We start from the raw sequence: 11,732 nt of genomic DNA, 5'->3' as shown, positions 1-11,732 counted from the left end.
CCTCGGGGGACCCATTAACCCTCCAAGAAATTGGGGGATTTGTTTCTGAATTCCATCTCAGCCTCCTCTCAGCAGGGGAGATTCATGGGCTTAGCACCAAATGCTCCCAAGGGGTCATTAAAAGGACGGGGTCATTAAAAGGAGGAAGAATAAAAGCCCTCAGGAGTGGTCCCTCTCTCCATATTTTTGTTTTCAATGTTCAATTCTCGTGTGGCTAATTGGAAATGAGTGTATTAAAATGAGGCAGATTTCAGTGAGCACCTGAAAAGGAAAACTTTTGAAGCTTTCTTTATGTTTGTTTTCAGAATCAGCCCTACCCACATCCTCCTCACACAGTGTCTCCTAATGAAGTCTGAACATTTAGGAAAAGAAGCATTTTTGAGGGGAAGAACTGCCACTTCCCTCATCAGCCAGTGGGCACTTGGGTCACTCTGCTGAAAAATCTATCCTTTTTCTACCCAATATTAGCTGAATGTTACAGCTCATGTGTATCCATTCCTACCTGAACTAGTTGCAAATAGACACTAAAGGAGTTGTCTTAACTGTGATAAAACACAAATAAACTTCAGTCTGAGTGCTAAGAAATAGAATGCAGTCCTGATCTTTATGTCAAGTCCAAGTTGCCTCCAATGAGCTCCACCATCTACAAGGAATAAGCTTCCTTGAGATGTTTTTGATAGAAAAGCTTGCATAGAATCTGAGTAGAGTAGTTGGAGAGACTGGAGAGTTGAGAAATATCTGGTAGAGTATAGGAAAAAGGGAAAGCTAGAGGAAAACGGGGTGAAAAATGTATATGTGCAGGTGATCAGATGCAAATATGAGTTTAGAAATGATTAATTTCTTCAGGACATGCAGAGAGATCATTGAGATTCCATCAACAGCCTAATGGACAGAGCCGTGGATACACAAGGTCAAGGGCAGATCAGTAATACTTCGCCCCACGTTCGGACTCTTCCTGAAGATTTCTGCTCTTTCATCACTGGAGAACGTTGCCATTAAAATTAGCCAAACCTTTGAACTGAGCATGTATGAAAATTCAGGATGTTCTCTAATATTGAAACAAGTTCTTTGCGGGGCCTGGCAGCTCTCACAGGGACCTCGGGAGGCCAGAGCCCCCGAGAGCTGCAGAGGGAGGCTGGGCAGAGGGGAGCAGGGCGCCTGCAGTGGCACCAGCCATCCGGGGCCCTGTGGCTGCATCCCACCCAGCTCTGAAAATCACTTTTGTTTTTCAAGAAAAAAAAGACCGTGCAGACTCTGTGCAGGTGCTGGGGCAGCCGCAGCTCCGGCTGCTGCTCCAGGACCAGCTCCCAGCTGCAGAGGGGACCTCAGAGGCGCTGGCCAGGGGGGCCATTGTGAGCCCGTCTCGTGACACACACAGTGTCCCAGGTGATGTCCCCTCCACGGCCCCCAGCCCGCAGTGCCCGGGAGGACAGCGACGGGAGAGGCGGGAGCGCGCGGAGCTCGTGGAGGAGCCGCCAAGCGCAGCCGCATCTTTCCCTGGTGTCCAGGAAGCCACGAAGAGTCGAGGCTTTTCCCGAGGCCTTCCCTCCTCCTCGCCTGGGTGAGAGCGACGGCGCTGGGGCTGGGCGGCACTGCGGGGCCGCGGGGACCCTCCGCGGCTCCCAAACCGCCCCCTCACCCCTCTGCCGTTCCCGCAGGATGGAGGAGAGACCCCCCAGCCGCCCCCGGGTGGCCTGGGAGCAGGACGGGGCTCAGCAGGGCAGCAGCTCTGCCCCCGCACCCTCCGAGGGCTGTGAGCCCGAGGCGACACGGGGCCCGTGCAGCCACGGTGAGTGCCGGCCTGCGGGACAGGGACCTTTCCTGCCCGCCCGCCAGCACCTTCCGCAGCCCGGCCTCGCCGGGCCCGGCACCGCAGCCCCGCGCTGGGCACCGCGCGCCCCGCGGGGCCGGCGGGAGGCTGTGCCCGGGGGAGCAGCCAGGGCTGCGCAGGGCAGAGCGCAGGGCGCTCCTCTGCTGCCCGCGCTCCGGCTCTCCACGACTCCCGCCTCTCTCCTCTCCCAGGCCCCAGGGCTTTCATCAGCGCCTGGGCAGAGCTGTCCAGGGAGGATGAGGAAGCCCTGCACTTCATCCACGGATTTGTGAGCAGCAGACCAAAGGTACGTGCAGCCGTGGCCCTCAGGGCCAGCCCCATAGTAGCGACTCCCGTCCCCCATCCATGGGTTCCAGCCCCATAGCTGCAGCTCCCGGGCCCCCATCCGTGGTCTGGCCCCACACGCATGGGTCCAGGCCCCTAGATGTGGGTTTGGCCCCACGGCCGTGGCTGGCCCTTAGAGCAGCTTTGGTGGCCTCCTGGGAGCCTCCAGAGAGGCCTGGTGGCCTCCACAGGGCCTCTCCCTGTCCCCGGCTGCTCTGCTCCCGCCAACCTTCCCTCTCTGCTCTCATGCTCCCTCCGTCTCTCTGCCCCGTGTGTCAGGACCCGGTGCAGAAGCTGAGGTTTCTGGAGGCCATCTGCACCCTCTGCCGCGGCAGCAGCTCCACGGCCTTGGCGTGGGGCCTGGATGTCTTCTGCTGCAGATACCAGCTGGCAGAGAACATCATGGTGAGGGGAGAGGCAGCAGGGCTGAGGGAGGGCTCAAGGCCACCTGGGCAGAGGCCCCGCTCTGAGGCCAGGACTTGTGCATTGCTTGGGCTGGGGCAAGGACGCGTTGCCGGCAAAGAGCTCCTGCCAACAGGAGCCCGGGTGTCCCCGAGGAGCCCTGCGAGCTGAGCCCTTGGCGCGGTGGGGCTCGCTGTGGCCTCCAGGGCAGGGATGGAGGCACCAGGGCTCTGCCCGCCGGGTGGACTCTTGCTGGCTCTGCCGGCGCCGGGTGCTTGCAGTTCCCATGGGATCCTGGCTGTGCTCTCCAGGTGCTGCTGGAAGAGGAGCCCAAGGAGCAGCTGGGCACAGCCGTGCGCCAGCAAGCCATGCTTGCCATCACGGCCATGAGGTACCTATGGCAGCCCCTGCTTTGGCCCACGCCTCTCCACAGCAGGGTCCTCATGGCCCTGTCCCTGCCTGGGAGCTGTCCCCTCTTGTGGGGGGGAGCCTGGTGCTCCTCTCTGCTGGGCCTGCGCTCTCCCCACCGCGGGGTTGTCAGCAGGACAGACGGGAGGGCTGAGGGGTGTCTGCAGCTCCCCGGGGCACCTTGGCTTTTACCATGGGAGCGGGGCACATGGCTCAGAGGGTGCGAGGCCTCCCCGCCAGGCCTGTCCTCTGTCCCTGGCGCAGTGTCATGGAAGGGGGGACACCCCCCTGCAAGGCTCCCCCAACCTCTCTCTGGAGCAGCCTGGAACTCCTGCCTCGGAGCTGCACGTCCCCCTTCCCAGGGCACCCAGGCAGCGCTCCCTGCACCCGTGCCAAGCAGGCACCTCTCTGTCTTTGCAGTGCAGCAGAGCTGCTTCTGGAGGGCCAAAAGAGCAGCCTCCTGCAGCTCTGCTTCCGGACTGTCTTCTTGCTGCCTCCCAGAGAAGACATGGAGGACCTCAGCATGCCCCTCTATTGCAAGGTACGTGTCGGGTACCGAGCTGCAGGGAGGTCCCCAGCCTTGTCCCTGGCTGGCCTGTGCTGAGGTGATTGCAGGGCAGGAGCTCAGATTTGCTTCCCACCCTCCTCCCGGCCTGCAGCGCTTTGCAGACGCCGCCCGCAATGACAGGGCTCTGCTCTGCTTCCCTTCCTCTGCGCTGGGCCGCGGGCCAAGGCTATGGGCTGCTCCGTGCGCAGCAGCTCTCCTACCCTGAGGCCTCTGCCTGGGCACCGCAGGGCAGCGGGGTCCTCCCCTGGCCGCAGGAGTTCAGTTCAGTCTGCTGTGGGCCAGAGGCAGCGCTGAAAGAGGGCCACAACCTCCTGTGCTTCTTGCAGACCCTGGACAGCATGGACAGCATGTTGGACGTGCTGGTGCTCAACGCTGCCACTTCCAGGCTCCTGGAGCTGCAGGCGATCTTGGAGGTTTGGCACCTGCAAAGAGAGGGCTGCGTGGGGCTCTCCGAGGGACGTGACACCCTCAGTGCAGAGTCCCCCCCTCAGAGCCATGGGCAGGCAGCACAATGCAGGGACAGGAGCCACCACTCTTGGGTGACCAGGGGCTCCCCACTGTGCTCTGGCATGAGCCCAGTGTCCCCTGCTTGCAGCCCAAGTCCCTTCCTCTTCCACTGATGCCTCCCAGGCCATGAGAGAGCCACGTCCCCAGCACTCCTGGGCCAACTCTGCCCCTAAAGCTTTCCTTGCCTGCAGCCATAGCAGGACACGGACCCTCTCCTCCAGCTCCTGCACAGATGGAGCTGGTGCTGCCGCCCCTCTCCTCCCTCTCCCTGGGGCTTTCTTCCCCATAGCTGAATGGGGCGCAGACCCTCGGGGACCTGCCCATCCTAGGGACAGGTCCCCATTGCAGACTTTGCTGCAGCTCTGCGGAAGGAGCCGTGCGGGGCTGGCTGAGTGCAGCCAGGGGCTGCGCAGAGCTGCTTCTGCTGCAGCGGCTGCGTGCGCCCCGCGCAGACCTGTCCCCTTTCTCCTGCCAGCTCCTGCTGCCCTTCACCAGCGTGGACAGGGCTGCTGTCCGGGAGAGGGCCATGGGGAGGATCGCAGGCCTCACCAGGTGGCTGGCCATCTATTCCTTGCCGGAGGTAAGGAGCCCGGCACCTCCCCACCGCCCCTTGGCCCCTGCCCTGCAGGCCAGAGCTCTCTCCAGCTCAGGCTCCCTCTCACAACGCTGGGGCACACCGTTGACAACGCTGTTCCCTGGCAAAGCCGGCCGGCGTCACCGCCAGGCGCTGGGGACATTCGTGCTTCTCAGCCACCACCGTCACGTTCACGGGGCAACAGGGGGAGCACGGGGGGGAGGAGACCCCCAGGGGACCCCCCTCCCTCGGGCCCTCTATGCTGCCAGCATCAGCACCTGGAGGGGGGGTTCAGTGCCCCGTGGCTGCCCCATAGACACCCCATAGATGCCGCACAGATGCACCAAGGTTGTGCTCTTGCCCCCACGGATGCCCCTTGGTTGTTCAGTGGCTGCTCCATAGACGCCCTGTGGCAGCCCCATAGATGCACCGCTCTCTTGCCCAGGTCTGGAGCTGCCATGGAGGAGTTGATGAGAGCTCCTCCTCCTCTGGAAAGATCTCTTTCCCAATCCTGGGAAAGCTGGTGGGGAGGCTCATCCTTTGCTCTGCCTATGAGGACGCAGCGACCAAGCGTGGGGCTTTGGACGCTCTTCATGGCCTCTTCAGATTCATAGTGCGACGAAAACGTAAGAGCAGCTGCGACCCTGGGGACAGGGACATCATGGCAAGGCCAGGGAAGGCAGCACACTGCCCCGGCCCTCTACTCCATGACACAAAGCAGCAGGAATCGTGGCTGATGGAGGAGAAGGGGAGCAATCTGTTAGTGCCTGTCCTGGACACCCCTGCTCTGGAAAGCGCCCAGCATGCCCTGCTCACGCTCGGGCTTCTGCGGTGCTGCACACCAGAAAGTCCAATGAAACCAACGAGGCTCTTGGGGCCCTTCAAAGCTGTTGCCCTCTGTCTTGCCCTGGAATAGGCCCTGGCCCTCCCTGGGAGTCCTGCTCCCCGTACAGCACTGGCCGGCCCCTCTTCTCCTCCAGGCTGGCTTCTTCCTGACATCCCCCGTCTCCAAGTCCCCGTTGCTCCTCCTCACCGCTCCGTCTTTCTGTTCCTCTTCAGGCAGGGAGCTCTTGCAGGAGAATCCTGAGCTTGCAGAGTTCCAAACGGAGCGGGAAGCTGACGATGCTCTCTGCCTCTCGTGGACCACCAACATCAGCGAGATCATGCTGGTGAGGATTGCCTCCCTCAGCGGGACTCTTGGCCATCAGGAGACTCGGATGAGCAACGGCAACGCGAATGAGCAGGGGCCTCACACTTCGTGGCCCACAGTGGGATGTTTCTTCCCTCACCTCCTTCCTCCCACAGCTCTTTCTGAAAAACCTCCGTCCGGCCGAGAGGACAGATGTCATCGTCACCGCCATCGAGGCCATGCGGGACTGCAGCACCTACAGCACAGCAGTGGCCACCCACATGCTGAACATGTTTGTGCTGGGCGTTGTGTCCACGCTGGAAGATGTAAGCGGCCTGCAGCTGGTGTGCCTGGGGCTCCAGCCTTCTGCCACATTGGTCCCCGTGCCCAAGCCAGGCTTCTTGGGCACCCGACGCCCTTGGAAGGCAGCAGGGAACGTTGGCAGTGCTGGAGCGGGGACGGGATGTGTGTGGGAGCTGGGGTAGTGGTTGCTCTCTGGTAGTGACCTCCCTCTCCCCGCCACCTCTGCCAGGTGCCACGGGTTGTTCGGTGCCTGCACCAGAACACCAGGGACGTCAGGGAGTCGTCGGCGCGGGTCACCCTGAACAGGACTCTTTGCCTGCTCGCCCGCTCCTACCCTGACGAGGTGACCGTGAGCCTGCTGTGCTGCTCCCCGCTCTGCAACAGGTACGGGGCTCGTCAGCCTCCAGAGCGCATGGCACATGGGGAGACGGGCCCAAAGGTGCAGAGCCAGGACCTTGGGGCTGCCAGCATGGAGGGGTGGCTGGGGGCAGCGCCTGCAGGGCCTGCCCAGGCTGCGGCCGTGCCCGAGGAGGCCCCTGACCCAGCCCTCCGGGTCTGCAGCGCTGCCAGCACCATGTGGAAGGTGCTCATGGAGGAGCCCCGCGTTGCGGCAGACGTGCTGGGAAACCTGCTCAGCTGGATGGAGAAGTGGCCCCTGCACGAGCTGTCCAGCTGGGAGGCGGACAACGCCGGCGTCCTTCCCCTGGCTGTGAGTTGTGGGATGAGGCCTCACTCTGCTCCAGGCTGCCAGCTGCCCCCCTGGGCCCCTCTGCCCTGCAGGGACGTCCCCGGGCCCATGGATGCAACATGCCCAGCACCAGCCCTCCACGCGCCAGCACAAAGCGCTGAAAAGAGCTGCTTGGGCCCCTCAGAGCACCAACACCCAGGCTGGCCATGCTCAGGAGATCACCGTCCTACCCTGTCCCCCAGTCCCATTTCCTGAGGCCCAGGGCTGTGCTGAGCCTCTCCCGTGGGGCTGCGGCACTGCGACAGGCCCTGCTCAGCGCTGAGGTGTCTCTGCTTGTTTTCCGCAGGCAATGAGAGCCCTGCGTGCCATCGTGCAGGAGCCCGTCTGCCCGCAGGCGGTGGAGGCGGAATTCTGCCCGCTCTTCCTGGCGCTGCTCCTTCAGCTGTTCTCCGCAGCCCAGTTCACCCGCCAGGAAACCCATCCCCTGCAGCGGGAAAGCCAGCGGGATGAGTCCCACGCCAGCAGCCACGTCAGGTGCTCCATCCCGCTCGTCCCGGCTGTGCCTTGGGCCCGGAGGCAGGGCCCGGCTGCCACTGTGACCTGGGCTTTGCTCGCATGCAGGTGCGCCGTGGAGGCCATGCAAGGTCTCCTCCGCTCTGCTGGCTATCGGGACGTGGCACAGGCTGTCGAGCAGAGCGGCGGCTGGGAGCTCTTGCTGCAGCAAGAGTCATCTCAGAGGGGACTCGTTGTGCTGGCCAGGTACAGCCCTTTACGCCCTGCTCTCCCCCAGCACCTCGGCCTCGGCTTCGGGGTCACAAATGTCCTTCCTTGGGAGGGAGGGGAACTCCAGCTCTCCAAGAAAGGGACTGCAGCCACAGTGCTTGTGGCAGGGAGTAACACAGCTAAACGGCCATGGGAGCTCCCTGCCCCATGGCAGCGGTGAGAGCTGCTGGGGGAGCAGTTGGTGTTGGGAGTGCTGGGAGCGGATGCCTTGAAAGAGGGCTGCCCTCCCAAAGCCCTGGAGTGCCCTCCCCTGGGGCCTGGGCTCCCCTCACAGAGAGCCCTGGGGACACGCTGGCTGCAGTCACGATGTGCCCAGCACTGCCCATGCCTGCCTTGACCTGCACTGGGAAATAGCTGAGGGGGCTGAGCCATTTCAGAGCAGGTTTGCCTGCTCGGCTCAGGACCAACAGCACCTTCTTTCTCCTGCCAGAGTGATGAGGGGCACGTGCAGACCCATGTGCTGCTGGATCTCCAGGCAGCTGCTCAGCCTGCTGAGGAGCCCAGAGGACCAGCTCCATCACCTGCCCGCCATGGCTTTCTATGTCGAGGTGGGCCTCATGGAGAACGGTGCCTGTCCGGAGGGGCCTCTAAAAGCTCTCTGCTCACACTGGGCACATGCCGGGGTGTAATGTTGGTCAATGCTCTTTGCATAACGTTGGTCAACTGCTCTTTGGATAATATTGGTCAATGGCTCCCTGGGTTATGTGGGTCCCTGGCTTTTTGGGTAATGTTTGTCAATGGCTCCTTAACGGCTCCTTAACATTGATCAACAGCTCTCTGGGTAATGTTGGTCAACGGCCCTGGCCTTGACTCCTTTCCGCTGACCTTTGTGAGGGCCAGGCGCCCTTGGCCAGAAGGAGAGCTGGGATGCGGGGCTGCCCACTGCAGGTAGTCCTGCCGGCTCTGCCAGGCTCTCACCGTGCGCTGCCTTTCAGCTGCTGGAGTGCTATGAGGTGGCCAAGATGGACGGGGACGTTTTGACGCTCCTGTTGAGCTACGCGCAGGCTCCGAGCCTGGAGATGCGCAGCCTGGCGTTCCAGGGCCTCCGGAGGCTGTGCAAGAGACCGGAGATGGTGAGTAGGGCAGCAGCCGGGAGAAGCCGCGCTGGCAGCCTGGGGCTTCCCGGGAGGCGCTGGCTCCCCCAGGGCCTTGGCCTTTGCTGCCAATGAGGAGGGATGGGAGCTGCTCCCCGGTCTCCGCTGCCCTTCGTCGGCCCCGACTCTTTCATGGCAGCCCCTTGGCTGTGCTGCACAAGGACGACGGCTGCGGTGCCCTCGGGAAGGGCTCCTGGCCTGGAGGCAGCAGCCTTCCCCCATGGAGAGGCCCTGGCATGCCCAGGGGCCCTTGGACAGGGCTGCCCTGCCCCGCAGCCCTCATGGGGAATCAGCACCCAGGGCCCTTGTGGGCCTGCCCTGGCTTCACACGAGGCACTTGTGTCTTCCACACAGAGGAGGAAAATGTGGGGCCTCACTAAAGACATCGTGGAGTGCCTGCAGGACCATCGAAGGGATGTGCGTGTGGAGAGCCTGGTGTTGCTGCAAAACTTCTTCAGCCACCTGGATCAGAAGATCTCCTATCCCTTTGTCCCATGGCTGGCAGAGAAGCTTCTCCCACACTTTGAGGATGTAAGACTGGGGGGAGAGCCGGAGACTCTCCCAGCGGGTTTGGGGCTCTGTTGGCGTGGCTATGAGTGCTGTGTGTCCCTCTGCACGTGTGCCCATGGGCAGGTGGATTTGCAGCTCCCACCAAAGGCCCTGCTGCCTGTCAGGAGGCCTTCTGCCCTCTGCTCGTCAGCCCATTCCCTGTGCTGCCCTTGGGGTCCTGGGCTGTGGGACTAGATCCCCAGCCCCGCTTCTGCCTCAGCTGCTCTGTCTCCTGCTTGACTCCCTGCGCTGCTTGTCCTGGCCTGGGCAGAGACGAGCTAGGAGGCAGGAGCAGGCTGGAGAGCAAGGCAGAGGCCGTGCCCCAGGGCTGTCCCTCCCTGTGGGCCTCTTCTGCACGGGGGCCCTGGCGGAGCCCTAGAAATTCCTGGCAGAGGCAGAGGGAGCCGGAGCCCAGGGGACCTTGTCCCGCTGCTGCCGACAACCCTCCCTGTCCAGGCTGCATCCGCAGAGGTTGTCCCCAGCTCGCCCCTATGGAGGGCTGGGGAAAGTCGCGCCTGGAGAGAAGGAGGCCTCACAAAGGCAAAGCCTCCTGTCATGACCAGTTCCTGGGATCACTGCTGAGGCCTCCCCTCCTCTCCTCCCTCTCTGCAGGAGGACAGCACAGTTCGAGAGCTCTCCATCTTCCTGTTCAAAGACCTGCTGGCCGCCACGACCGGCATCAGGAAAGAGGGCATGAAAGAGCTCGTGCACAGGAGCCTGGTCCCGCTCTTCCTCCACATGAGCGAGCGGATCCAGAGCGTGGCCCAGGTACGGGGAAGGCCCTTGGGGAAGCAGTGCTGACATCGCTTGGGCGGGCCTGAGCACTAAGGCATGGGCTGCGGACAAGTGCGCCCTGGAAGACATGTGAGCGTGAGGGCCAATGTCCCGTGTCCCCAGGAACGGGCAGGAGCTGCCTCTGCCTTCAGTGAGGGGCAGAGCTGGTCCCAAGCAGCATGTTCCTGTTAGGGCCTGGGAAAGACTCCGGGGCCTGCCCACATGAGGGGGATACAGGGTGTCTTGTCCTGGCCGTGGTGGCATCTCGCGCTCTCTGCGGCTCTGCAGGCCTCTCAGGAAGCCCTCGCCAGTGCTGCTCACCTGCTGCAGTGGGAGAAGCTCAAGGAACTGGCCAGAAGTGGGGAGATCTGGAAGATCGGGGAGCACCTGGTGAGCACAAGGCCCGAGTCCCTGGGCCCAGGCTGGGGAGAAGGGGCAGAGCTGGCTCCCCAGGAGGGCTCCTTGCCAAGCCATGGCCTTGTGCTGTCTCCAGGTGCGCAAGGACAAAAGCAGAGCGGAGCACTACCTTGAGCACAGCCTGCGCTACCTGCAGCACACGGAGGCGTGTGTGCGGGAGGCCGCCGTGAGGTTCCTTGGTGAGCCACGAGGCCAGGGCCATCCCTGGGCACACGGAGGGGCTGCGAGGAGGCTCTCGAGGCCCTCGCTGCCTGCCTGCATCCTCCACGCTGGGGCCGTGCTGGGGCAGCCTTGCCCAAGGGGAGGAGGACGCGTGGCCAGGCTGGCAAGGCCAGCGGGAGCTGCGCTGCCAGGGCCGTGCTGGGGACTACGGGGGTGACGGGCGGTGTTTGCCTAGGGCTCATCGGGCAGCAAGGGAGGCAGAAGGAGGAGAAGGTGCAGGAGATCTGCAAGGGTGAGTGCGAGCAGTGCCGTGCCAGCTGGCCCTGCCAGGGGGGAAGGAGGAGCCTGGAAGGGAGCCCCAGTTCCCTGCCCTGCCACAGGCGACCGAGGCCCTGTCTGCTGTGTTGGGCCAGGAAGGGGCTTTGGGGGTCACCTGGGGCATTCCTGACCAGCAACCTGCAGCTGATCCCTGCTCCCTCGTGCTCCCTCCTCACTGTGGGAAGAACTGGCTGGGAGCAGCCCTGTTCTGGGGGGATTACAGGGCTCTCTGCAAATACGGGAGTCTCTTATCTGCTCTGTTCCTTTCTACCTCAGCCCTCCAGCCTCTGCAAAACGACGCTGAACCCGCAGTGCGCAGCCTGGCAGCACAGACCATCCTGCTCCTGACCACACCACGGCAAAGGTCCTGCTTCGGAGCGCTCGGTCGCTGGCTCTGCCGAGTGTGGGAGAGGTGTCACCCTCCTGCCAGGAGGTGACTCTGCTGGGCAGAGCTGGCCCCAATGTGCCAACGCCACCGTGCTGCACACCCAAGGCCTGCAAGTGCTCTGCATCCCCGCTGGCATCTCCCGCAGCAAAAGGACAGCTCCACAACTCAAGTGCCTCCTGTCCCCTGATTGTGCCACCACTTTAGCGCTTTGTAGAGCCGTCTCCAGCAGTAAAGGCCTTCCTCTTTCTCCAGGTTGAGTGCTGGGTTTATTTTATTGTTTTCTTTTTCTTTTCTTCTTTTTGGGGGACAGAAAGGTGAGAGGGGAAACTCCTTTACTGCAGGAACCAGCATTTTCCTGTGTGAGGCCGAGTGCCCTCTTCCTCCAGTAACCCCAGACAGTGCAGAGCAGACTGGCACACTCTGCATTTGCTGTAAAGCACCACTTGCTCTGCTAGATCCAAAAACACAAGGGAAAGAGGAAGAAAAGCTGTAGACTCCCCTGCCCTCTCCAGT

At 62.6% G+C, this 11,732-nt stretch overlaps 1 protein-coding gene across 1 annotated transcript; it reads left to right on the top strand.

The window, feature by feature from the left end:
- Positions 1-1,659: 1,659 nt before the first annotated feature.
- LOC148593862 (maestro heat-like repeat-containing protein family member 7) lies at positions 1,660-11,268 on the top strand. Its single transcript, XM_088529194.1, has 22 exons — positions 1,660-1,789; positions 2,023-2,117; positions 2,435-2,560; positions 2,869-2,948; positions 3,386-3,506; positions 3,860-3,946; positions 4,516-4,620; positions 5,060-5,240; positions 5,674-5,783; positions 5,920-6,069; positions 6,276-6,430; positions 6,608-6,755; positions 7,081-7,268; positions 7,356-7,493; positions 7,948-8,065; positions 8,453-8,590; positions 8,966-9,142; positions 9,773-9,928; positions 10,223-10,324; positions 10,428-10,530; positions 10,749-10,805; positions 11,108-11,268. Exons 1-22 carry the CDS (start codon positions 1,660-1,662, stop codon positions 11,266-11,268), a joined length of 2,826 nt encoding a protein of 941 aa, XP_088385320.1.
- The last annotated feature ends 464 nt before the right edge of the window (positions 11,269-11,732 follow it).

Source organism: Tinamus guttatus, unplaced genomic scaffold (assembly GCF_059628265.1).
Source record: "Tinamus guttatus ecotype Peru unplaced genomic scaffold, ASM5962826v1 Tinamus_guttatus_pri_ptg000326l, whole genome shotgun sequence".
Classification (NCBI taxonomy): Eukaryota; Metazoa; Chordata; class Aves; order Tinamiformes; family Tinamidae; genus Tinamus; species Tinamus guttatus.
This window is presented reverse-complemented; position numbering and strand designations above follow the sequence as displayed.

What these genes read in the sequence shown, in the direction of transcription:
- LOC148593862 (XM_088529194.1), top strand. Translation starts at nt 1,660, where the DNA reads ATGGAGGAGAGACCCCCCAGCCGCCCCCGGGTGGCCTGGGAGCAGGAC. An exon ending in ACATCAGCGAGATCATGCTG is followed by an intron (nt 5,784 to 5,919) that starts GTGAGGATTGCC and finishes TTCCTCCCACAG; the next exon opens with CTCTTTCTGAAAAACCTCCG. An exon ending in GGACTCGTTGTGCTGGCCAG is followed by an intron (nt 7,494 to 7,947) that starts GTACAGCCCTTT and finishes TTCTCCTGCCAG; the next exon opens with AGTGATGAGGGGCACGTGCA.